At 42.6% G+C, this 23,600-nt stretch overlaps 1 protein-coding gene and 1 pseudogene across 3 annotated transcripts; both read right to left on the bottom strand.

The window, feature by feature from the left end:
- Positions 1–22: 22 nt before the first annotated feature.
- Positions 23–3,389, bottom strand: LOC129650672 (40S ribosomal protein S19-like; annotated as a pseudogene).
- Positions 3,390–3,524: 135 nt separating this feature from the next.
- Positions 3,525–23,594, bottom strand: PRPF4 (pre-mRNA splicing tri-snRNP complex factor PRPF4). 3 transcript variants are annotated; one of them, XM_055579370.1, is made up of 14 exons: positions 23,429–23,594; positions 22,517–22,694; positions 20,350–20,536; positions 13,976–14,063; positions 13,477–13,556; positions 13,213–13,306; positions 12,611–12,705; positions 11,104–11,162; positions 10,533–10,656; positions 8,083–8,172; positions 5,521–5,643; positions 5,303–5,410; positions 5,094–5,212; positions 3,525–4,217 (listed from the first exon to the last, which is right to left on the bottom strand). In XM_055579370.1, the coding sequence occupies exons 1-14, from the start codon at positions 23,453–23,455 to the stop codon at positions 4,024–4,026; spliced, it is 1,566 nt and encodes a 521-aa protein (XP_055435345.1). In that variant the 5' UTR covers positions 23,456–23,594; the 3' UTR covers positions 3,525–4,023. The 3 variants fall into 3 exon arrangements, with proteins under 3 accessions (XP_055435345.1, XP_055435344.1, XP_055435343.1); XM_055579369.1 differs by having other exon boundaries at positions 22,517–22,697; positions 23,429–23,566; XM_055579368.1 differs by having other exon boundaries at positions 23,423–23,556.
- Between the last annotated feature and the right edge of the window lie 6 nt (positions 23,595–23,600).

The raw sequence follows: 23,600 nt of genomic DNA, 5'->3' as shown, positions 1-23,600 counted from the left end.
ACTAAGCTGCAACTATGGAGGCCGCATGCCTATATCCTGAGCTTGGCAACAAGAGAAGCCACTGCAGTGAGAAGCCCCCGTTCACTGCAATAGAAACAGGCCTCGCAAAGCAACGAAGACCCAGCGCAGGCAAAAATAAATAAAATTATTTTTTACAAAAAAAGAAGTAGTAAGGCAGGGAATTCTCTGGCAGTCCAGTGGTTAGGACATCCTGAGTCCACTGCAAGGGAACTAAGGTTCCACATGCCATGAGGTGCAGCCAAAAAAAAAAAAAAGAGGTAAGGCAGAAACTCCGGATAGAGTAAAAGCCTTAGCTCCCAGCCCAAGCAACACAGCCAGGGGACCCTGGTTTTTATTTTGTATGACAGCATCTAGGGACCAAGGACAACTGGATAGAATTTGGATGCCACTTGACTGCCAGTGGCCACCTCTGCAGTATCTAAAACCCTGACTTCTGTTTTAATGCTACCTGGTGACTCAGGTCTCTGAAACGACCTCAAAGCAAATTAGAACACCATCACAAAACAATAACATTTTGTTTTGGGGGGATGAATTTGTAGAATAAGCTTTCAGAGGCCAGAAACTGAGTTGATTTCATATGTTCTATATAACATTTTGTGAGTTTCATGAAGGTAGCTTCTATAACGGAGAAGGCAATGGCACCCCACTCCAGTACTCTTGCCTGGAAAATCCCATGGACAGAGGAGCCTGGTGGGCTGCAGTCCATGAGGTCGCTAAGAGTCGGACACGACTGAGCGACTTCACTTTCACTTTTCACTTTCATGCATTGGAGAAGGAAATGGCAACCCACTCCAGTGTTCTTGCCTGGAGAATCCCAGGGACGGGGGAGCCTGGTGGGCTGCCGTCTATGGGGTCACACAGAGTCAGACACGACTGAAGCGACTTAGCAGCTTCTATAAATTCTTATGTGTCTTAATGTATAAAATAGTCCCAAATTGCCAAGACATGCAGACTTCATGTTTAGCAACACCAAAGCCTTAAGCTCCACTGTGAAGGAAAAGTTCTCCATTACGAAATTGGAAAGCCGCCTTCATATCCTGCCAAGGGACTAGCATCTACCTCTCCATTTGCGCCATCAGGTAATTACCCTAAAGCTGGGACTCCACACTTCTCCCCACTGACTTCATTTCTTTACACATTCTTGCTTCTTAACCTTGTGGCGGGTAAATTAGGCAATGAGCTCATGTTCTCAGAGCCATGAGGAACAGAGAGGAGCTGGGGGAAGCTCAGGAAGGAACACCCGTCTCCGTACTAGGGCCGACTGCTCCTGAGTTCAGGAGGTCTCACCCCTATTTCACAGATGAAACTGAGGCTCCCCAAGTTTAGCTACCTTGTTCAAGGTCACCCAGCTAGCATGTGGTGGAGGCCTTACAGTCAAAACAGAACCTCTACTCTTGGAGTGGCTGATTCACCAAGCAAGACTCAGCTTTGAGTATTCTGGAATAGGGAAGGTTATAGTTAACACTGCAGCATCTTCTGTTTTCACATTTAATATTAATGGTTCTAACACTGGGCAGTGCCATCCTTCTAGAGCGCATTTAGAAATCTTTGGTCCTCCAATGCAGGGGTGAGTTTTGTTTCTGGCTGTTGGTACTCAGAGGTCAGGGATGCTAAGACATGCTGCAATGCTGAAGACATTTCTACAGAACAAAGCACCACCTGACCCAAAATACAAATAGTTTCCTGTTAACTAACACTGCAGGCTCCTTGTAAGTTCACAGGTACAAGTGATGAAATTAACTCCCTTTGGCATGAAGTCAGAGTAACAGATGCAGTGATGTGGTATAAACGGTGGAACAGGCTTTTCTAGTAAGTGACCTGAGGTGACTTTTTTTTTTTTTTTTTTAAGGAATGAGGCAATTTATTAACCCAGGATCATTTGCCCTAATGCTGCTTGTTGCCAGCTGCCACCTGTCTGGTGATTCTGTCCAGATCTTTTTCCTGAGATGTCAGTTTGCAGCCCCCATCTTGGTCCTTTTCCCCCATTTTCAGGCCCTGCAGGGCTTGGAGGACCTGATGGGCCACACTCTTGGAACCTCTGCTGAAGTGGCTGGGCATGACGCCATTCCTCTGATGCCCCTCCAGATATCGTGGTCGTGGGGCCAAGCCCAGCGCCCCTGGAGGTACAGGTGCTGTGCGATGGAAGCAGCTCGTATGTAGGATCAGTTCTCATTGTAGGGAGCGAGCTCTTTATGCTTGGCCAGCTTGACAGTGTCCAGCCGTTCAGGGACTTTCAGCTTCCCGAACTTTTTGAGGAAGGCGGCCAGTGCTCTGAGACTCCTGCTGGTTCATGTCTTTTCCAGTAACTCCAGGCATCACGCAGCCTCCATGCGCCGGCCAGGGGAAAAGAAGGTGACTTCTAAAAATGGTTTGCTATTCAGTTGACCCAGAAATCCCAGAAAATCATGCAAATCAAGAGGTTCAAAATCTTCACATGTTCACTTTAAGAACACTTGTGAAACGGCCCAGGCCATTTAGGGTATGCATATTTGAAATGCCACCAAGTATCTGAACGATGTCCCTTTACAGAACATGTGCCATGCCATTCTGTCGTCACAATGGTAGAGTTTGTAGGTGTGCTCAGGCCAAAGGGGAACTGGATGCAGGGTTGGTGGTCCAGAAGGCTGAGTTTTTACTGTATATGCTCAAAGATGCAGAGAGCAATGCCTAACTGAAGGGCTTAGATTCATATGCTCTGGCCACCAAGCACATCCAGGTGAACAAAGCCCCCGAGAGGGGGCGCAGGATTTACAGAGCTCGTGGTGGGTTCACCCGATCCAGGAGCTCTCCCTGCCACACTGAGACGATCCTCACTGTCCCTGCAACGGTGAAAAAAGGACAAATTCTCACTGAAAAAGGAGACTGTTCCTAAACCGGAAGAGGAGGTGGCACAGAAGAAAAACATACCCCAGAAGAAAATGAAGAAACAAAAAACCTAATGGTCTGGGAATAAATGCCGCCAAAAAATAAATGCAAAACAAGGTAGAGTGGTTAAAAAGTTCAGGCTTTGTACAGGGAACAGGCCGTGCTGGCTGGACTGGTGGTTTTTTTTTGTGGGGGCTCTGGTCAGTGTTGCTAAAATACTAAAGTCCTATGAACCTCTTATAAGGTCAGAGTCAAGACTTTACCACTTACTAATTAGGTAATCGGGAGCAAGTTACTTCTTTGAACTGTACTTTAGTTTGTAAAAAAGGCAATAATAATTAACTCAGGAGATTGAGAATTAAACAAGATGTCTGTGTGGCCGGGCGGTATCTAGACAAAGCGTCCCTTTAAGTGACGGCGGTAGTGTTTCTCTCACCATTACCATGAAATGCCACACTTAGTGTCTGCTCCTCAGCCAAAGGCTTTCTAACAATATTTCCAGTGAGGAAATGTATATTCCGCATTTCTTTTGCCAAAGGCTTAGATGAAATGTTTTCACTCAGTTGCTACTTCTAAATCACTTGGAACCCCCCATCCCCTCAAAAAGAAGACAAGTTTGAATGATAGTAAAATTTCACTTTGAGAAAATCTTGAACACACTATATTTAAAAATTGCATGCTAATATACTAAGGTTCATTATTAGTTACAACACACTACAAAGGTAGTTATGAAAAAAACAATTCTTCATGGCTTAACTATGGAGGAAATGGTAACCCATGTCACATGGAGTCCTGAAACACGTACCATGTAACGGAAAGCCAGGTTTCAAGAAGTAAAAATCCTGAGTGCTTTGAGGGAAGCAAGAGGGCATTTAAACAAAAGATTAAAAACAATGTCTACAAAGTTCATGGAAGGGCTTGAAGAGGAAAACTAAAATTTTTCAACCATGGAAGGGGTTGACCAATACCCAAGGATTGGGCTGCTTGCCTGAAGTGGGAGCTGAGACAGAAATTCGATTCTTTTGAGGATCTATATACATGGTAATTGGCAAAGTACATGATAGAACAAAACACATCAGTTCCTTTCTTTTGAAAATGGCTCTAAAGGGAGATTGAGTCCTTCTTCCATGGTCCTGCCTATTCAGCCATCCAGAGCTTGAAGGTCCTGTCATAGGAGCAAGTGGCTATGAGCTGCCCATCGGAGGAAATGTCTAGGCCCATCACTTTGCCTTCGTGGCCGGCCAGAGTCTTCAGAGGGGACCAGCCTGGGTGAGTCCAGATCTTGGCTGTGTTATCATAGGCACCAGTGAGCAAGAAATTCCCATGGATAGCTACAAAAGAGAAGAGGAATTACTTCAGGAATTGAAATATTCAAGAACGTAAGAAAAAGAACAGAACCCAAATCTGCAGGGTGTGTGCTCAGTCGTGGCCGACTCTTTGTGGCCCCATGGACCGTAGCCCATCAGGCTCCTCTGTCCATGGAATTTTCCAGGCAAGAATATTAGAGTGGGTTACTTCCCTGGTGGTCCAGTGGTTAAGATTCCATGCCTCCACTGTAGGGGGCATGGGTTTGACCCCTGGTTGGGAAATTAAGATCCCACATGCCACATAAGGAAAAAAAAAATCTGAAGAATTAAGAATACTGGAGTGGCTTGCTATTTCCTCCTCCAGGGGATGTTCCAACCCAGGGATTAAACCCACGTCTCTTGCATCTCGTGCACTGGCAGGTGGATTCTTTACCGCTGTGCCACCTGGGAAGTCCCAAAATCCACTAGAATATACTATCTTCAAAAAGATGTTATTTCGGCATTCATAAAACGCCAACCTCCGATCTGCATTTTTACTAGGCCTCTCCAAAAAAGAGAACGACTACAGACAGACTTAGGGAAACAAATAACATTATTAAGGTCTTTTGGTTCTTGCCCTGATACACAACCTATTCAAAATAATATTAAGAACTAAGTGCTTGGACCTTCCATGGAAAGCAAAACATGCACAGAAGTTTTCTTTACTTCCTAGCAACAAGAAGCATGCAGTCATAGCTCTGTCTGAAAGGGTGGTTGAGGGAAGGAAAGGATCATTTGTTCCTTCAACAGGGTCCAAATTCTCTCATGTTCCCCTTCCAAGTTAAGCTAACACCTGGCCTGCATTTCATGCCAATGCAATCTGTGTCTCGTAGTTAGGCTTACAACAGAAGGAAAACTTACGCTCGAACTTGACACCTGTCACTAAGTTCTGATGGGCAGGAATGGTGTAGACACAACGTCGCTGTCGGAGGTCCCACACCTTGCAGGTGTTGTCGCCACTGCCAGTTGCAATGTGGTAGCTGTGGATCGGATAGAGGGAGGGAGTTAGAAGCACAGAATACTTTCTGACCAGTAACCCTGTCCACCCCTCATTCAGTGAGCTTATTTACCCATTGGGGGAGAAATTTATTCCATATATTTCCTTCAGGTGACCTTCTAGGAACATGATACAACGTCCTGTGCGCAGGTCCCAAACTCGACCAAATGCATCCAGTCCCCTGACAAAACAGTTCATGAATGAGTATTGTGAACCCAGTTCTCTGTGGAAGCAGGCAGATGTCAGAGGTCAGACAACTGAGCTGCCCCGGCTATGTGGAAGAAGCCTTACCCAGTGCCAGCCAAAGAGCCATCTTGATGGAAGGCAATGTCATACACACCCATGCTGTGGCCCTCCTGGTGCAGGATCTCCTCTTGAGCTTCCAAATCCCATAAGCGCCATGATCGGTCATAGCTTAAAAAGTCAAGCTAATAATTAACCAGCAGATACTCAAAGTGTACAAAGCGCTATAAATTACAAGTGTACAAAGTGCTTCAATGTACCGAGTGCTGTAAATAGTTGGAGCTCAAGTTATATTCCTGAAACTATTCATACAACCATATTAACAAATTCTTTTCTGGCATAAATAATGTCTCCACAACTAAGCCTATCTGTCTTGGGTGCTAAATGGGAAACTGTGGACTGCCTATGCCTAAAAAACTACCTCACTGGCTATTTTAGAAAACAGAATTCCCTAAGAATGGCCCAGAACAAAGACTCTGTCACCTACTTTCTTCCCCAATTTCACTGTTATGTCCTTCCATTCACTGAGCATTTACTGAGTCCTAAACTGAATGTTGGAGATATAATCAATCACAAGTAAATCAACAGAATATAACAGAATAGAGAGTATATATAGAGGCCCACATATACACCATCGAATGATTTTCAATGCGGCCACCAAAGCAATTTCAATAGTGAAAATCTCAATAAATGATGAGAAAACTGTAATACATATGGGAAAAAAGATAAAACAAATAAAAAATCCTCAATTAAAAAATGAGTAAAGCACCTGAACACTGAACAAAAGAAAATACACAAAGGGTCAATAAGCGTATGCCTCAACACCAACAGTCATCAGAGTAATAAAAACTGAAACCATGAGATTTCACTACATACTTGCAAGACTGGGCAAAATGATGAAACTGCCAGTGCCAAATGTTGCAAAGATGTTAAAACAATAACAACAACAACAACAACACTAGAATGCTGGGAATGCAGAATGACACCAACACTATGGAGAACCCCTTGGAAATTTTAAAAGTTAAATATACATCTACCCTATAATCTTGCAATTGCATTCCGAGGTATTTATTCAAGATAAAGGAAAGACAAATATGTCCACAAAAAGTACTGGACAAGAGTATGTATAGTAGCTTTATTCTTACCAGCCAAGAGTTGGAAACAGCCCAAGTGTCCACCAATGGGAGAATGGATAACCTGGCAGTTATGCAACTGACTATTTCTCAGCAATAAAAAGCAACTACTGATACATGCAACAACAAGAATGAATCTTAAAAATGTGCTGAGTAAAGAACCCAGACACAAACGAGTTTATAAGGTATGACTATGTAGAATTAATTTATGGTGACAGAAATCAGGGCAGGGGTTGTTTTGGAGAGGGGAGTTGGCTGGGAAAGGCATGGGGGAACTTTCTGGGGTGATGCAAGTGTTCTCTCTATCGACAAGTGTATGGCTATGAGCATAACTGATGCCGTCTTGGGCCCATACAGTTCTTCCTGTCCTCCTGCTGACCCCACCCAGAACTGTACTGTGTGGTAAATCACTTTTCTATTGTCAAGGGCTTTTATTAATAGTTAATAGATATTGTTTAACAACCATTAGGACCAGGAGACCTCCATGCTCTGTTAGTCGTCAAACAATGAAGACCTTTGCTGATGTATTCCCAGCACCTACTGGGTTACCCACTCATAAATCTTGACTTAGGAATGTACTTCCTGCTTCCAAGCACAGACCCCCGTACCCTAGGTTAACTATAAAACTGCAATGGCTTCTTGAAGGTGCAGACTGCAGCTGTGAATGCTTCAGGGCTGCTGACCGCCAGATCCCACCCTATAAGTGACCCTGTAATAAACTGATCCACTGGTTATATGGATGGAGTTGTCCACCTTGATTATTCATCTCCAGATGCTTCTCGGGGACATCCCTCGTGATACAGTGGATAAGAAGCCACCTGCCAATGCAGGGGACATGGGCTCAATCCCTGGGCCACCCGTGCGCCGCAACTACTGAAGCCTGCGCGCCTAGAGGCTGAGCTTAGTCAGCAACGAGAGAAGCCACTGCAGCGAGAGGCATGTGCACTGCGACAAAAGCAGCGCCGTTCACAACGAGAGCGCCCACAGCGGCAACGAAGACTCAGTGCAGCCAAAAGAAAATGACTATCCGTTTGGTGGGCACTTTTTGTTCCCTTGGACCTCCAACAACAGGGATGTGGGTCATGTGAATGTATGCATTTGTCAAGACTGACTAAATTATACACTTACATCCATTTCACTGCATGTAAATTGTATCTCAAAAACTTCTTTAATAGATTCTGGCCTCACTGAATTTATAGAACCAAGAAAAGAGACTGATCTGTAAGCAGTGAAGTTATAATACAACATATAGCCCACCCCACCGCCCCTCTCCATCAAAAAATGCACTTCTAGTATTGGCCAAGAAAGAGAAGAGGGAAACTCGAGCTCTCTGGCATTTAGTGACCGAAATCTCAGATTAACTGCAATTTAAAGTCAAATACACTTAGCCTTAACTGTACCATATAGTCTTTTTTGATTCTGATTCATTGCAGTCCAAGAAAATATGACTTGAAGACAGAATAAGAGGATGGCTTACCAGGTGGTACCTAAGAAACGTCCTGATGGATGCCACATCACACGGGCCACACGCACTGTGTGCCCTTCAATATCTGCCACCGGTTCATCACTGAAAAGGAACCAGATACCCTAAGTAAACTATTTTACAGTCGTGCAAATATTCACTAAATTTTTTTTTAACTGTTGAGCACACAGGCACTCATTCTGCATGGGTGGACAGGCCAAACTGTAACTTGTAATCTGTTAAAATTTTAGGGCCAACGATAATCTAATCACCTCCCAAGGTTATAAAAGCTTTGGGACTATTACATATGTCCACAGGTGAACATTGCCCATTTTTGTTGTTCAGTAGCTCAGTTGTGTGCTACTCTTTGCAACTCCATGGACTACAGCCACCAGGTCTCCCTGTCCTTCACCATCTCCTGGAGCTTGCTCAAACTCATGTCCATTGAGTCAGTGATACCATCCAACCATCTCATCCTTTGTCGTCCCCTTCTCCTCCTGCTTTCAATCTTTCGCAGCATCAGGGTATTTTCCAATGAGTCAGTTCTTCTCATCAGGTGGCCAAAGTATTGGAGCTTCAGCTTTAGCATCAGTCCTTCCACTGAATACTCAGGGTTGATATCCTTTAGAATTGACTGATTTATTCTCCTTGCAGTTCAAGGGACTCTCAAGAGTCTTCTCCAACACCACAGTTCAAAAGCATCAGTTCTTCGGAGCTCAGCCTTCTTTATGGTCCAACTCTCACATCCATACATGACTACTGGAAAAACCATAGCTTTGTTTATATGCACCTCTGTTAGTAAAGTAACGCCTCTGCTTTTTAATATGCTGTCTAGGTTTGTTATTGCTTTTCTTCCAAGAGGCAAGTGTCTTTTAATTTCATGGTTGCAGTCGACATCTACAGTGATTTTGGAGTCCAAGAAAATAAAGTCTGTCACTGTTTCCATTGTTTCCCCATCTATTTGCCATGAAGTGATGGGACCAGATGCCATGATCTTAGTTTTTTCAATGTGAATTTTAAGCCAGCTTTTTCACTCTCTTCTTTCACCTTTCATCAAGAGGCTCTTTAGTTCCTCTTCGCTTTCTCCCATAAGGGTGGCGTCATCTGCATATCTGAGGTTATTGATATTTCTCCAGGCAATCTTGATTCTGGCTTGTGCTTCATCCAGCCCGGCATTTCTCATGATTTACTCTGTATGTAAGTCAAATAAGCAAGGTGACAATATACAGCTTTGACATACTCCTCTCCAAATTTTGACCAGTCTGTTCTTCCATGTCCGGTTCTAACTGTTGCTTCTTGACCTGCATACAGGTTTCACAGGAGGCAGGTCAGGTGGTCTGGTATTCCCATCTCTTTCAGAATTTTCCACAATTTGCTGTGATTCATACAGTCAAGGCTTCAGTGTAGTCAATGAACCAGAAGCAGATGCCACAGCACTTCAATAAGCATTGTCCTTCTATTTCAATTCACTGTCAACAAATTCTTAATTCTATACCACTTAAGATTAAGAGAAAATAAAATATACTTCAACCTAACAAGTAAAATAATTTCTCTGAACCAAAGGACTGCTGAGATTCTAGAGAGAAACATACTTTGATAGAGATGCAGGGCAATATCATACATTTCTGGTGCAAGTGGATTATAGATAATTTTATCTCAAACCTCAGCTTGTTCAAGGATCCACATGAAAGAAGAACTCCTAAACAGAAGCTTAGTTTCCTTTCAGTGGCCATTAAATTCTACTACCAGCAACAGCAGAAAGAAGATCTGAAACACCAGTGAAAGGAAATAAACACAAACCCTAAAGAGGGCAATTAAAAAGGGAACACTATTAATGTGGATACACAGAACTAATCAAAGCCCTAGGGGAACAAATATTGCTACATATTACCAAAGCCAATTAAAACTTGCTGTGCTCACAGCTAAGATCCTATCTAGCAGAGTGGAGATACTAATTAGCTCCTCACAAAATCCTAGAACAAAAGCCTCATGTGCTTTCCCAAAGAAGGAAAACTAAGCAACTGAATTCAGAAGTCTTTTAGGCAACAAGGTGCTTCTAATTATTTCTTGGAAAATAATAAATAATCACAAACACATTAAAACAGACAAGCCTGCTGTAATTGGAAAATATGGTTTAGGTAAAGGATGACAATATTGGGAGGAGATATCACTTCCTTGGCAATACTGCTGGACATAACCTTCTTTCTTTCCCCTGCGGCTGTTTGCTAAGAACCAATGTGCTGTCTGGAGTATTATTTTCAGTCAATCTACCAAACAGCACATTTGTCCAATGTCAATCTATTGCAATGGCAGGTATAATGGATCGTTCCAGAATAACTGGAGCCAGGAAACAGCAGTCACTGTATTAGAGGCAAAAACCAAGGTACAGAGTTCTAGGTCCCTAGGGCCAACCAATCAACTGTTTACTGCGGTGACTGCCGTGCGGACAGAGCAGTAATATTCACCTGTCAAGGCTCCACAGCTTCACAGAACCGTCAGCAGCACAAGAGGCCAGATTGACGTCTTTTTGGTCCAAGGAGACTGTGGATTTGGGATGGAATACGATCGCTCCCACGTTTGTGTTATGGCCTGAAGGAGTGTAAGAGATGGAAATTAAAGGGCTGCTGTTCTGTTATAACTTAAGTGTAAATATACACAATGAGGAATATTATATATACACATTCCAGAAAACATGAACCTATAAAGTATTCGTTATTCAACTACTAAAAAACTGAACTTTTAAAATTTAAACTAACGTATAAATTACATTAAAAGAAAAAGCTTAACACAAAAAAATATGTTTCTTGCTTTAGAGATTGTAAATGCCAGAGTAGGGCTGGACATGAGAGAGAAATATGCATATGATGTCATTATCATTCAGCCTTGCAGTCAAAGAAAACCAAACCAAGTCAGATCATATCAAGAATTAAGTGTGTGTGTAGCGGGTCTGAGTGTCGGTAGAGCTTTAAGAGTTACACTGCTGGATAGAGTCTGAACTGGGAAAAAGAGCAAGATTTAGGTAAGAGTCTAACCCACCTCGAAGAGTGTGAAGGAGGTTGCAATCGGGAACAGACCAGAGCTTGCAAAGCCCACTCCTATCAAATACAAAGGAAAGCATCTCAGCCAGGGTTGGTCTGGGAAGGAAAAGGTATCTTGGTAACATTACTAAAGGACAATTTCTTCTTACCCCCCAAAATCGTTATAGTGGCAGACAAAAAAGAAAAGGCTTATCACTTGGAGGGTTATGTAAGAAAGCTATAGCCAGGTCCGAAGCAAACTAAGGCCTCTACTGGACTATAAATATTATAGCACAAGTTGCTCTTCTCCTTAGCTTTTGGACCAATTTCTAGGCAAAGTAGGACAAATGAAATTACCTACCTGTAATATTAATAATGATACTATCTCCTTAAATATGAACAGCATAGTACTACTTACAAAGTAATTAAACAAAAAAAAAAAGCTTTATTTTGAAAAATTCCAACAAATTACTTTTATATCTATCATCTCAAATGATCCTTATAACAGATTTGTGAGGTACATAAGACGGAATGATCATTTCTACTTTACTTGTGTATTCGTTTTATTCTCTGGTAATTAACTCTTTAAACTGGAGTCCAGATGATTTACAACACTGTGTCAGTTTCTGCTGCGCAGCAGTGAGTCATTTCTACTTTATAATAAAGACAGCTGAGGCTTGAAGAGGTGGACAGATCTACATAGGTCCTTGGTTTTCTCCTGAATTGGTCTCGATTTCTGCCTAGTCACATAGCTCCTGTGTGTACAACGTAAGGAAGATTGCCCCTCACTAGACGACAATGTCCCACAAGAACAACTAAGTGACTGAACAGAACAAAACAACAAAGTTTTCACATCTTAAAAGTTTTTTGCATATGCGATGGCAAACAGAAAACAGAATAAACACAAAAACGGTAATTTGCTTTGCTTTACAGATAAAGAAACTGAAGCTTACACAGAAGTATCTTGCTTAGGTCACATAACTAAAACTATGAAGTATCTTGCTTAGGTGATATAACTAAAAAAGAAAAGCTGTATCAAGGTGTATATAGTTAGTCTATAAACTCCCTGTATTAATATATCTGCTCCAAAATGATGCAAATGCCAAGAATGTGACTGACAGATGCGAACTGAAAGCTCTATTATAAACTACAATGGGTACGCGTTACCACCTCTAGTTTGATGTGATCATGAGGCAGCAGAGGAAAATGGGATGGCAATGGCCTTCTATTTATTTTTCACATTTTTTTTGAAAGTAGCTCAGTCACATCCGACTCTTTGCGACCCCAGGGACTATACAGTCCATGGAATTCTCAAGGCCACAATACTGGAGTGGGTAGCCTTTCCCTTCTCCAGGGGATCTTCCCAACCCAGGGAGTGAACACAGGTTTCCCACAATGCAGGCGGATTCTTTACCAGCCGAGCCACCAGGGAAGCCAAGCAATGGCCTTCCAAAACAAATGTTGACTTTTCCCCCAGAACCCCATTCAGGGAAAAGAAAACAGAACACTATAAAATGGGGACTTACCAACAGGCTGTGGCCAGCATTTTGGAATTGGGACTGAAGTGACAGTAGGAGATAGGCCGATCATCCCCAATCTGACTGCAGAAATTATTCAAAGACTTAAAAAAAAAGACAAACAAGGGATCATTAAATGCTAACCCAAGACTTTCTTGGCTTTTCCACCATTAAAAAAAGAAAAAAAAATCTTTCCAGTTTTATCCCACCCTAAGATTCCCCATCCCTCCTCTTTTGTCAGGAGACACTTCTACAAATGAACGAATGAACGGAGTCAAGGCTTATCTGGAACTCCCCCATGCTGTCATCTACAGTCTGTGTCAATAGCTTCTCTGTCAGCTAAAAATAAACCAGAAAGCCATGGCAAGATTTAAAGTACAGTCTAACATATTAAAAGGGAGAAGTAAAGCACAGGAACCATAGGCCTCTGCCTGGTACGAAGTGCAGTAGGTTCCCTGCCACCTTAACTGATGGGTCCTCCCAAGCAGCAACAGTGCAAGCAAGGAAGATGTACAGCTGCCTTTTATTTGTTAGAGGCGGGCCAAGGTAGAACATTTAACAAATACTGCAGAAATCTTTAAAACATCGGGCAATCGCTGAGAGAGCCTTACTCGGAGAGATTTGTGCAGCTCTTGCATCTGGGAGGTTCTAGTTGTCTCAGGAATCTCTTTATGAAGACGGGCCTCTTCTAAGCGTTTCATTGCCCTGTAACACGGAAAACACGACCCTGGGCAAACAGGCTGGAAACAAGGGTCCAAAGAAGTCTCTGTATCACTCAATCTCAACTAACAACCACAGTCATTATAAAGCAGATCCTCAGTCCCTGAGAGGAAATAAGAAGCATGCTTCTTCCTCCTCCTCACATTTCTCCTTACCTGGGCAGTGAATAATTAGCAATCCACAGTCTAGCAACCTTCAGGCTGTTTGGTCCTTCATGGTACCAGGTCTGCTGATACTGAAAGTTAAATAAGAGCAGAAATGTCAAGTCTGAAGCATCCCTGCCTCTTTCATAGCTATCAATTCCCTACTGTAACTGCCCAGGAAAAAGGTGAATTAGTTCAGTATAATATGATGAAATCAGGTATATGCGTTTTCTGATGTGTTTCTATGAGTTCTTATTGGATGATTTCTGGTTCCTTTTTACAAGGGAAACCAGGAATGCTGTGCTTCTTTCCCGAAATGGGAAACTCACTTACTTCCATTTGTATCTACAAAGGAACCACAAACAACTGCCAACAACTATTCCTGAACAGCAGTCTCCAACCCCTGCTCTGGCCCTCATCTGAGGCAAAGTAAAGCTCTGAAAACAGAAAACGAGAGAACTAGCCCCTTGTCTCCTGCGTGCTGACACTATGAAGCCAAGGACGTATTTACCTCTTCTTTGGACTTCTTTGATTTCTCATCATCTTTTTTGGTCTTTTTTAAGGCATCAGTACCGACCACTGAGAGAATATTTCTTAACCTGTAACAAAGAAGATCAGAATTTAAATAGAGTTGAGGTAAGGTAAAGTAGGACTTTCACCTTACTTCACTCAGCGTGTTGGATACTCTTGACGCGCTAAGTATAAAAAATGACTAAGAAACAGCCCTTGACTTCACAGGGTGCTAAGGGGAATCCTGAGTAAACAACCTAGACTTGGAGGGAATCAGGGAAGGCCTTACGGAGAAGATGTTCTCTAAACTGAGACCTCAATCAATCAGGTCAAAAGGTCAAGAATTTTCGGAAAGGACAGCTAAGGCAGAGGGTTCCACAAATGTGAAGGTCTAGAGGCAAGCATGTTGAGCCTGGAATCAAAACAGTTCAGTATGGCTGGAGCATGGGGTACTGGGAAAGGCTGAGTGAGAGAAATGGCTGCCAATCTAAGTAGGGGCCAGGCCACAGTGCACTCCTAATGCCAGGGTGAGCAGAGTTCACATTTGAGAAAGACTCCTGGAAAAGTATGGAGAATAAAGAGGGAAGAACAAAGGAGGGAACTCAGCATACTGTGGTATCCTCCCACTTGAGTCTTAATGGACTGAATAAGACGGTGGCGGGGGAGACTCCAGACAGTCACCTAAGGGACACAAGCAACAAACAGTAAAAGTGTATCCTTTGCGAGGCTATTAAAGTAACATAACAAAGTGACAGAGCACAGTGTCAGGGCTCACTTTACCAGGGACCAGAGGTTAGGAAGGGCTTCTTTAAGGAGGTGGTATTTATGCTAAAACCAAAAGAACTGAAAAGCTCTAAAAGGCGAGAGCTCCACTATTCTTGCCTAGAAAATCCGTGGACAGAGGAGCCTGGCAGGCTACAGTCCATAGGGTCGCAAGAGTTAGACACAACTTAGCGACTAAATCACAACATAAAAGGCGAGAGAGGGGAACAAAAAAAGGAAAATTAAGTCGAAAGACACACACAAAAAAGCTTGAGCATCCTAGGAGGATCATTATGGCTACTAAGTCTAGTAAACGGGAAGAGGGGTACAAGGTAAGGATGAAGAGCATGTTAGGAGTTTTTTATTCTAAGTTTAGTAAGAGACACTGTAGGATTTTTGTTAAGCAAATTGTTAAGCAAACAATTAATACAGCACATCTGGGGTTATTACAATAGTCTAAAGGTGAAACTAGTGGAGGGAGAGAAAAGAGGACATGCTGGAGGTACATTTCAGAAGTAGAATAAAGAAGATTTTGCTGATGGGTTATACAGAAGGTGACGCAGGTTTTTAACTGAAAACCGTGTGAATGGTTGTGTTATTTGCAAGAATAGGAAAAGGATGGGAAATAGATGAGTTCAACATCAGTTAACTTCAGTTCAGTTGCTCAGTCGTGACCGCACGGACTGCAGCACGCCAGGCCTCCCTGTCCATCATCAACTCCCAGAGTTTACTCAAACTTATGTCCATTGAGTCGGTGATGCCATCCAACCATCTCATCCTCTGTCGTCCCTTTCTTCTGCCCTCAATCTTTCCCAGCATCAGGGTCTTTTCCAATGAGTCAGCTCTTCACATCAGGTGGCCAAAGGACTGGAGTTTCAGCTTCAGCATCAGTCCTTCCAATGAACACCCAGGACTGATCTCCTTTAGGATGGACTGGTTGGATCTCCTTGCAGTCCAAGGCACTCTCAAGAGTCTTCTCCAACACCACAGTTCAAAAGCATCAATCCTTCGGCACTCAGCCTTCTTCACAGTCCAACTCTCACATCCATACATGACCACAGGAAAAACCATAGCCTTGACTGGACGGACCTTTGTTGGCAAAGGAATGTCTCTGCTTTTTAATATTCTGTTTAGGTTGGTCGTAACTTTTCTTCCAAGGAGTAAGCGTCTTTTAATTTCATTCAATGTAGGTCCATGAATAAAGGTAAATTGGAAGTGGTCAAACAGGAGATGGCAAGAATAAACATCGACATCTTAGGAATCAGTGAACTAAAATGGATGGGAATAGGCAAATGTAATTCAGATGACCATTAAATCTACTACAGTGGGCAAGAATCCCTTAGAAGAAATGGAGTAGCCATCATAGTCAATAGAAGAGTCTGAAATGCAGTACTTGAGTGCAATCTGAAAAATGACAGAATGATCTTGGTTCGTTTCCAAGGCAAACCATTCAACACCACGGTAACCCAAGTTTAAGCCCCAACCATTGATGCTGAAGAAGTTGAAGCTAACCAGTTCTATAAAGACCTATAAGATCGTCTAGAACTAACACCAAAAAAAGATGTTCTGTTAATCTCAGGGGATTGGAATGCAAAAGAGGCAAGTCAAGAGATACTTGGAGTAACAGGCAAATTTGGCCTTGGAGTACAAAATGAAGCAGGACAAAGGCTAACAGAATTCTGCCAAGAGAATACACTGGTCATAGTAAACACCTTTTTCCAACAACACAAGGGACAACTTTACATGTGGACACCACCAAGTGCCAGACTGATTTTATTCTTTGCAGTCGAAAACGGAGAAGCTCTATCCACTCAGCAAAAACAAGACCTGAAGCTAACTGTGGCTCAGATCATCAGCTCCTTAAAGCAAAATTCAGGCTTAAACTAAAGAAAGCACGGAAAACCACTAGCCATTCAGATACGCCCTAAATCAAATCCTCCATGATCATAGTGGAGGTAACAAATAGATTCAAGGGATTAGATCTGGTAAACAGAGTGTCTGAAGAACTATGGACAGAGATTCGTAACACTGTACACAAGGAGGCACTGACTAAAACCATCCCGAAGGAAAAGAAATGCAGTAAGGCGGAGTGGTTGTATGACAAAGTCTTACAAATAGCTGAGAAAAGAAGAGAAGTGAAAAACAAGGGAGAGAGGGAAAGGTATACCCAACTGAGTGCAGAGCTCCAGAGAACAGCAAGGAAAGAGAGGGCCTTCGTCAAAGAACAATGCGAAGAAACAGCGGAAAACAGGACGGGAAAGACTAGAGATCTCTTCAAGAAAACTGGAGATATCAAAGGAACATTTCATGCAAAGATGGGCACAATAATGGACAGAAACAGTAAAGACCTAATAGAAGCACAAGAGATCAAGAAGAGATGGCAAGAATACACAGATGAACTGTACAAAAAGATCTTAACGATCTGGATAGCCATGATGGTGTGGTCACTCACCTAGAGCCACACATCACGAGTGTGAAATCATGAGGGCCTTCAGAAGCACTGCTGCCAATAAAGCCAGCAGAGGTGATGGAATTCCAGCTGAGCTATTTCAAATCCTGAAAGACGATGCTATTAAATGATGCTGCATTCAGTATGTCAGCAAATTTGGGAAAACTCAGCAGTGGCCACAGAACTGAAAAAGGTCAATCTTCATCCTAATTCCTAAGAAGGACAGTACTAAAGAACGTTCAAACTACCAGACAATTGCGCTCACTTCCCATGCTAGTAAGGTTACGCTCAAAATCCTTTAAGCTAGGCTTCAGTACTTGAAAGGAAACTTCCAGATGGACAAGCTGGGTTTAGAAAAGGCAGAGGAACCAGAGACCAAATCGCCAACATTTGCTGATCATAGAGAAAGCAAAGGAATTCCAGAAAAACATCTACTTCTATTTCACTGACTATGCAAAAGCCTTTGACTGTGTGGATCACAACCGTGAAAAACTCTTAAAGAGATGTGAATACCAGACCATCTTACCTGTCACCTGAGAAACCTATATGCAGGTCAAGAAAACAATAGTTAGAACCTTATATGGAATAAATGACTGGTTCAAAATTAAGAAAGGAGTATGACAAGGCTGAATACTGTCATTCTGCTTATTTAACTTATACGTAGAGTACATCATGGACATGCCAGGCTGGATGACTCACAAGCTGGAATCAAGATTGCTGGGAGAAATATCAACAACTTCAGATATGCAGATAATACCACTCTAATGGCAGAAAGCGAGGAGGAACTAAAGAGCTCCTTGATGAGGGTGAAAGAGAGAGCGAAAAAGTCAGCTTGAAACTCAATATTAAAAAATCTAATTAGATGGCCTCTGGTCTTAACACTTCATGGCAAATAGAAGAGAAAAAGGTGGAAGCAGAGACAAATTTCCTCTTCTTGGGATGAAGAAAATCACTGCAGATGGTGACTGCAGCCATGAAATTAAAGATGACTGCTTCCTGGAAGGAAAGCAACGATAAACCCAGACAGTATATTAAAAAGCAGAGATACCACTTAGCTTAAAAAGGTCCATACAGTCACAGCTATGGTGTTTCCAGTAGTCACGTACGCATGTGAGAAATGGACCATAAAGAAGGCAGAGCACTGAAGAACTGATGCTTTTGAACTGTGGTGCTGGAGAAGGCTCTTGAGAGTCCCTTGGACAGCAAGGAGATCCAACCAGTCAATCCCAAAGGAAATTAACCCTGAATATTCATTGGAAGGACTGATGTTGAAGCTGAAGCTCCATACTCTGGCCACCTGATAAAAACAGCCAACTAACTGGAAGAGACCCTGATGCTGGCAAAGACCGAAGATAGCAGAACAAGAGGGCAACAGAGGATGAGATGGTTGGATGGCATCATCAATTCAATGGACATGAACTTGGGCAAACTCCAGGAGATGGTGAGGTACCGGGAGGCCTGGTGTGCTGCAGTCCCTGGGGTTGCAAAGAGTTGGACATGACTTGGTGACTGAACAACAACTTAGAGATGTCAAATTTGAGACTATAGAACAGCTAGGCTACAGAGATCTGGGAGTCATTAGACTCCATGCCATGGGAGTCCATAGAAACTCCACATAAACCATGCCATGGGAACGGACCTGATCCCTCATGGTTGGTGTAGGACAAGGACAAACAACAGCAGTTTATAAAGGTTACGCAGGGGGAAAACGAGGCTTAGAAGAATTAGCTAAAGAAACAGGAGGAAAACCAGGAGGATTGGGTTTTATGGAAGCCAAGGAAAGGGAGCGTTTGAAGGATGGAATAGGTGGCAGTGTACTGGGGCTATTCTTAGTAAAGATGAGCTGATGACCTTAATGAACAGCCATTTCAATGTGGAAGTGGTCAGTCAGTCTGCACTGGGCTGAAGAGTGGTAAGGGCCTTAAGAGAGTAAATGTTATAAGTGAGGAATAGTTAAGCCCCAAGTCCTGAAGAGGCAGGCAGGTCACATCCTCATAACTGCACACGACTAGCCTGTCACCGAGAGATTTTGGAACTTCAGAATCACAAGAGTAGCATTATCTGAGGAAAGTACCTCTTTTCAATAATGTCCAAAATACACTTACCATCATGTTTTATGTTAATAACAAAAAACGTGTTTGCTGTTTAAATTTTCAGAGTTCAGTGACAAATTTTACCCAACTCAAAACTATACACTAAGGAGAGGAAGGGGAGGGAACATGTTAACATCTTCACAGTTTATAAAGAAAAATTAGTAGTGCAGAATAAACTGACCTAAGACTTAGATTATGGACTAAACCATATTCACACAACTTAATAAGATATTCTGTCAACATTATGTGAGACATTCTATTAAAGGTTTAGCTACAAGTACCAACTAAATAATGGCAGAAAGTGAAGAGGAACTAAAGAGCCTCTTGGTGAAAGAGGAGAGTGAAAAAAGCTGGCTTAAATTCAACATTCAAAAAATGAACATCATGGCATCTGGTTGAATCACTTCATAGCAAATAGATAGGGAAAAAGTGCAAAGTGTCAGATTTCATTTTCTTGGGCTTCAAAATCAATGTGGATGGTGACTGCAGCCATGAAATTAAAAGACACTTGCTCCTTGGAAGAATAGCTATGACAAACCTAGACAGTGTATTAAAAAGCAGAGACATCACTTGGCTGAAAAAGTTCCGTATTGTCAAGGTTATGGTTTTTCCAGTAGTCATGTATGGATGTGGACCGTAAAGAAGGCAGAGTACTGAAGAATCGATGCTTTTGAACTGTGGGGTCGGAGAAGACTCTTGAGAGTCCCTTGGACAGCAAGATCAAACCAGTCCATCCTAAAGGAAATCAACCCTGAAAATTCATTGGAAGGACTGATGCTGAAACTGAAGCTCTAATTCTTTGGCCACCTGATTCGAAGAGCCAACTCACTGGAAAAGACCCTGATGCTGGGAAAGATTGAGAGCAGGAGAAGAGGACAACAGGATGAGACAGTTGGATGGCGTCACCGACTCAATGGACATGAGTCTGAGCAAGCTCCGAGAGACAGTGAAGGACAGGGAGGTTCATGGGGTCACAAAGAGTCGGACATGACTTAGTGACTGAACAACAACAACTAAAATCTGGAACTATAATCCTGTGATTAAAAAAGAGTAAATACTTAGAAAGGGTACCTTTCTCTTCTTTCAGCAGGACCTTCTCCAAAAAGTGTGATGGGTTCCCCCAAAGCTCTAAGGCAAGCCTTGACCTCTGAGTCATCTGTGGAAACGTTGATTTGCCGGGCTCGCTTCCTTCTCTCAAACTCTGCTAACACTTCAGCCTGTCTCTCACTGATGTGCTCTTCAATTTCAAACACTTCTCCTATAAAGAGAACAGGCAATATCAGCATGATCACCAATCTTCTTCAATTAGGCAGAGAAATAAGTTCTTACAACTGGAGTCTGCATGCCTCTGCTGCTGCTGCTGCTAAGTTGCTTCAGTCGTGTCCGACTCTATGCGACCCCACAGACGGCAGCCCACCAGACTCCCCCTGGGATTCTCCAGGCAAGAACACTGGAGTGGGTTGCCATTTCCTTCTCCAATGCATGAAAGTGAAAAGTCAAAGTGAAGTCACTCAGTCGTGTCCGACTCTTAGCGACCCCATGGACTGCAGCCTACCAGGCTCCTCCGCCCATGGGATTTTGCAGGCAAGAGTACTGGAGTAGGGTGCCATTGCCTTTTCCAGTGCATGCCTCTAGGGACAGTTAACTAATCTGTAAGAAACTTTACAGTTTCTCAGTTTATTCAAGTATGCCAAAAACAGAAAACTAAATGAGGTTTTAAAGGCCAGAAACTGGTTCAAGTCATCTTGTTTCCTTTGGCAACTTACACGTACATAAACACACAGCTTTCATGAGACAATGCAAATACAGAGCACTTTTAACAAGTTAACTAGGCTTTCTCTCCATGGCAAAATAGAAACATTATTTTAACAGTTGCCAAAGCTACTCTCTGAAACAGTCTCAGTATAGGAACACTAACAAATATAACAGTAAACTGGAAATAATTACCATGAAAATGATAAGCCTTAACTATAAGGCTTTTTGGATAATGTAGTAGCTAGTTTTAAAACTCACATAAAAAACAAGCATTTGGATGAGAAGTGAGTACAGTCGTGATGCCGTCATGTTTAAAATAACATAAAAGGTTTAAAACTCATGAAAAGTGCACGTGTATAGAAAAGAAAATGTGTGGGAGGGTCGATGAGAAACTTGACAGAAGTCCTATCTGCACGCAAGTCTTTTTTATACCCTTCCATACTGTCTGATGGAGAAGGCAATGGCAATCCACTCCAGTGTTCTTGCCTGGAGAATCCCAGGGACGGGGGAGCCTGGTGGGCTGCCGTCTATGGGGTCACACAGAGTTGGACACGACTGAAGCCACTTAGCAGCAGCAGCATACTGTCTGAATTTCTTATGACAAACATGAATGATTTTATTTTTAAAATATAGTAGACTACTAGTTACTGGCATGAAAAAATACCCTCAACAGTGTGTGTGTACTTATTGGCTTACTTGTTTCCAACTCTTTGCGACCTGGTGGACTGTAGCCCACCAGACCCCTCTGTCCATGGGGTTTTACATGCAAGAAATACTGGAGTAGGTTGCCATTTCCTCTTCCAGGGGATCTTCCCCACCCAGTGATCAAACCCACCTTGTCTCCTGTGTCTCTTGCATTGCAGGTGAATTCTTTACCCACTGAGCCATCAGGAAAGCCCATTTAACAGAATTCAGAATTGACAATGCAGGTTACAAAACAATTTGTTTATCGTGGTTTCATTTATGGAAAAAAAATGTTTTTTTTTATAGCTTTATTAAGTTCTTGAAATGATATAGCTCCGATTAATAAAGATTACAGGTTTTTCTACTTCATATATTTCTTTATTGTTTAACTGCTTTCAAAATAAAGATGGCTATCACTTTAAAAAGAGATAATTTCATTTTGGGTGAAAAACAGTTGGAAAACTAAAAAGAGGAGAATATTAGGAAACACAGTAGCTTCAAGCTAACGCCAGAACTACACTAGATTCCAGAAGACAAAGGAAATCACTGAATCCAAATACACACTGAATAAATTCCTAGTAAAATTACTAACAATTCATTGAAGAAAAACTGTATAAAAGGTTTAAGAAAAAGGTTCTCTGGATAATACCAAGTCAGGCAGGCAGAGAATACGGACTTCGATAGGTGCAAGCTTATTATTTGTAGTTTTTTGACATAAACTAGTGATATTTGAGGCAGGTAATCATTACAGAAAATTTGAGCACCAAAGGTAAAGATGAACTCACAATTTGCATCTTACCAGAGGTTATGTTAATGTTTCCTGCTTCAATTCCTGCTTTGAGTCCTTCTTTTCCCAAAAGCCCAGATTCTCCTTTGGCCAGACGCTCCCTCTCCTTCTCTTCCAAACTTCCATAATAGATGTGTGGTTTCTTCACAACAGGAGCTACTAAGTCATCTGGTGCCTTAGTTTTGGTTGCCTGCTAAAACAAAGACCTAGATTAACCTAAAGCTTAATCTTACAATCTAATAAGCTTCCCAGCAGAATGCAGCTTATTTAGAGCTTCAAACCTATTTCTTCCCCACACAAAGGACAAACCAGGCACCAGTGAAAATGTGTCTTTCTTGATCTGGGGGTGGAGGTAAAGAGTGGTTCCAGTCTCTTAATCACTTAAATTTTGTAGATAGGAAGAGATGGATAAAACTAGTGAATTTCTGGTGCTGATTTTTCTGTCAAAGGTTTTCTCTCGAACATGTTTATTTCATACGGTTGCAGTAGGTGCAATCTCTTCTTGGCTTTTACGAAAATTTCCAGAATTACTGCTCATCACAGGGGTATCAAGGATAACTGAAATAATCAAAGCGATGGTACGGGGGACAAGTTAGAAAGTTCCTGTTCACACATTTCAAACGTTTCAGACATGAAGCAGTAGGTAAGTTAGGAGCAATTAAGAGTTCGGAAAGTGTCATAAATCTTGGCCAAGACTCTACTCCCTTTCAGAGCTCCGTTTCTGAACCAGACGGAAAAGATATTTACATTTCGGGGCTGTAGTGAGAGGTGAAAACGAGCTGAAACAGATGAAAGCACTTAAGAATTAGGAAAACACAGCAGCCTTCCTCCTCGGCCCTCCACTGCCGTAGCCCGTTCCCTAACGGCCCTATTTCGCAGGGACCCCCACCCTCTCAGCGCTCTCTGCCAGAATGAGACCTGTACCGTGGAGGAGGGTCGTGTGGAAGCCATGCTGGGCTCCGGAGACGCGAAGCCCCAGCGAAAGCGGCGCTCTACGTTTCAGACCGTCCACCGCGCGCCCGGCAAAGCGGAACTACGTCGCCGACCGGAAGTGGTCCGAGGTCCGACGCAGCATCCTGGGAGGCGTGGAGCATTG

This window comes from Bubalus kerabau, chromosome 4 (assembly GCF_029407905.1).
Source record: "Bubalus kerabau isolate K-KA32 ecotype Philippines breed swamp buffalo chromosome 4, PCC_UOA_SB_1v2, whole genome shotgun sequence".
Lineage (NCBI taxonomy): Eukaryota > Metazoa > Chordata > Mammalia > Artiodactyla > Bovidae > Bubalus > Bubalus kerabau.
Note: the sequence above shows the minus strand (reverse complement) of the source record. Positions and strands in the feature narration are given on the sequence as shown.

Bases quoted from the DNA above. Each gene is read 5' to 3' on its own strand.
- PRPF4 (XM_055579368.1), bottom strand. From the start codon at position 23,455: ATGGCTTCCACACGACCCTCCTCCACGGTACAG. The intron at 22,695-23,422 runs GTCTCATTCTGG...TTGTTTTAGCAG, and splicing joins GACCCTCCTCCACGGTACAG to GCAACCAAAACTAAGGCACC. The intron at 8,173-10,532 runs GTGAATATTACT...GTTCCTTTTCAG, and splicing joins AAGCTGTGGAGCCTTGACAG to TGATGAACCGGTGGCAGATA.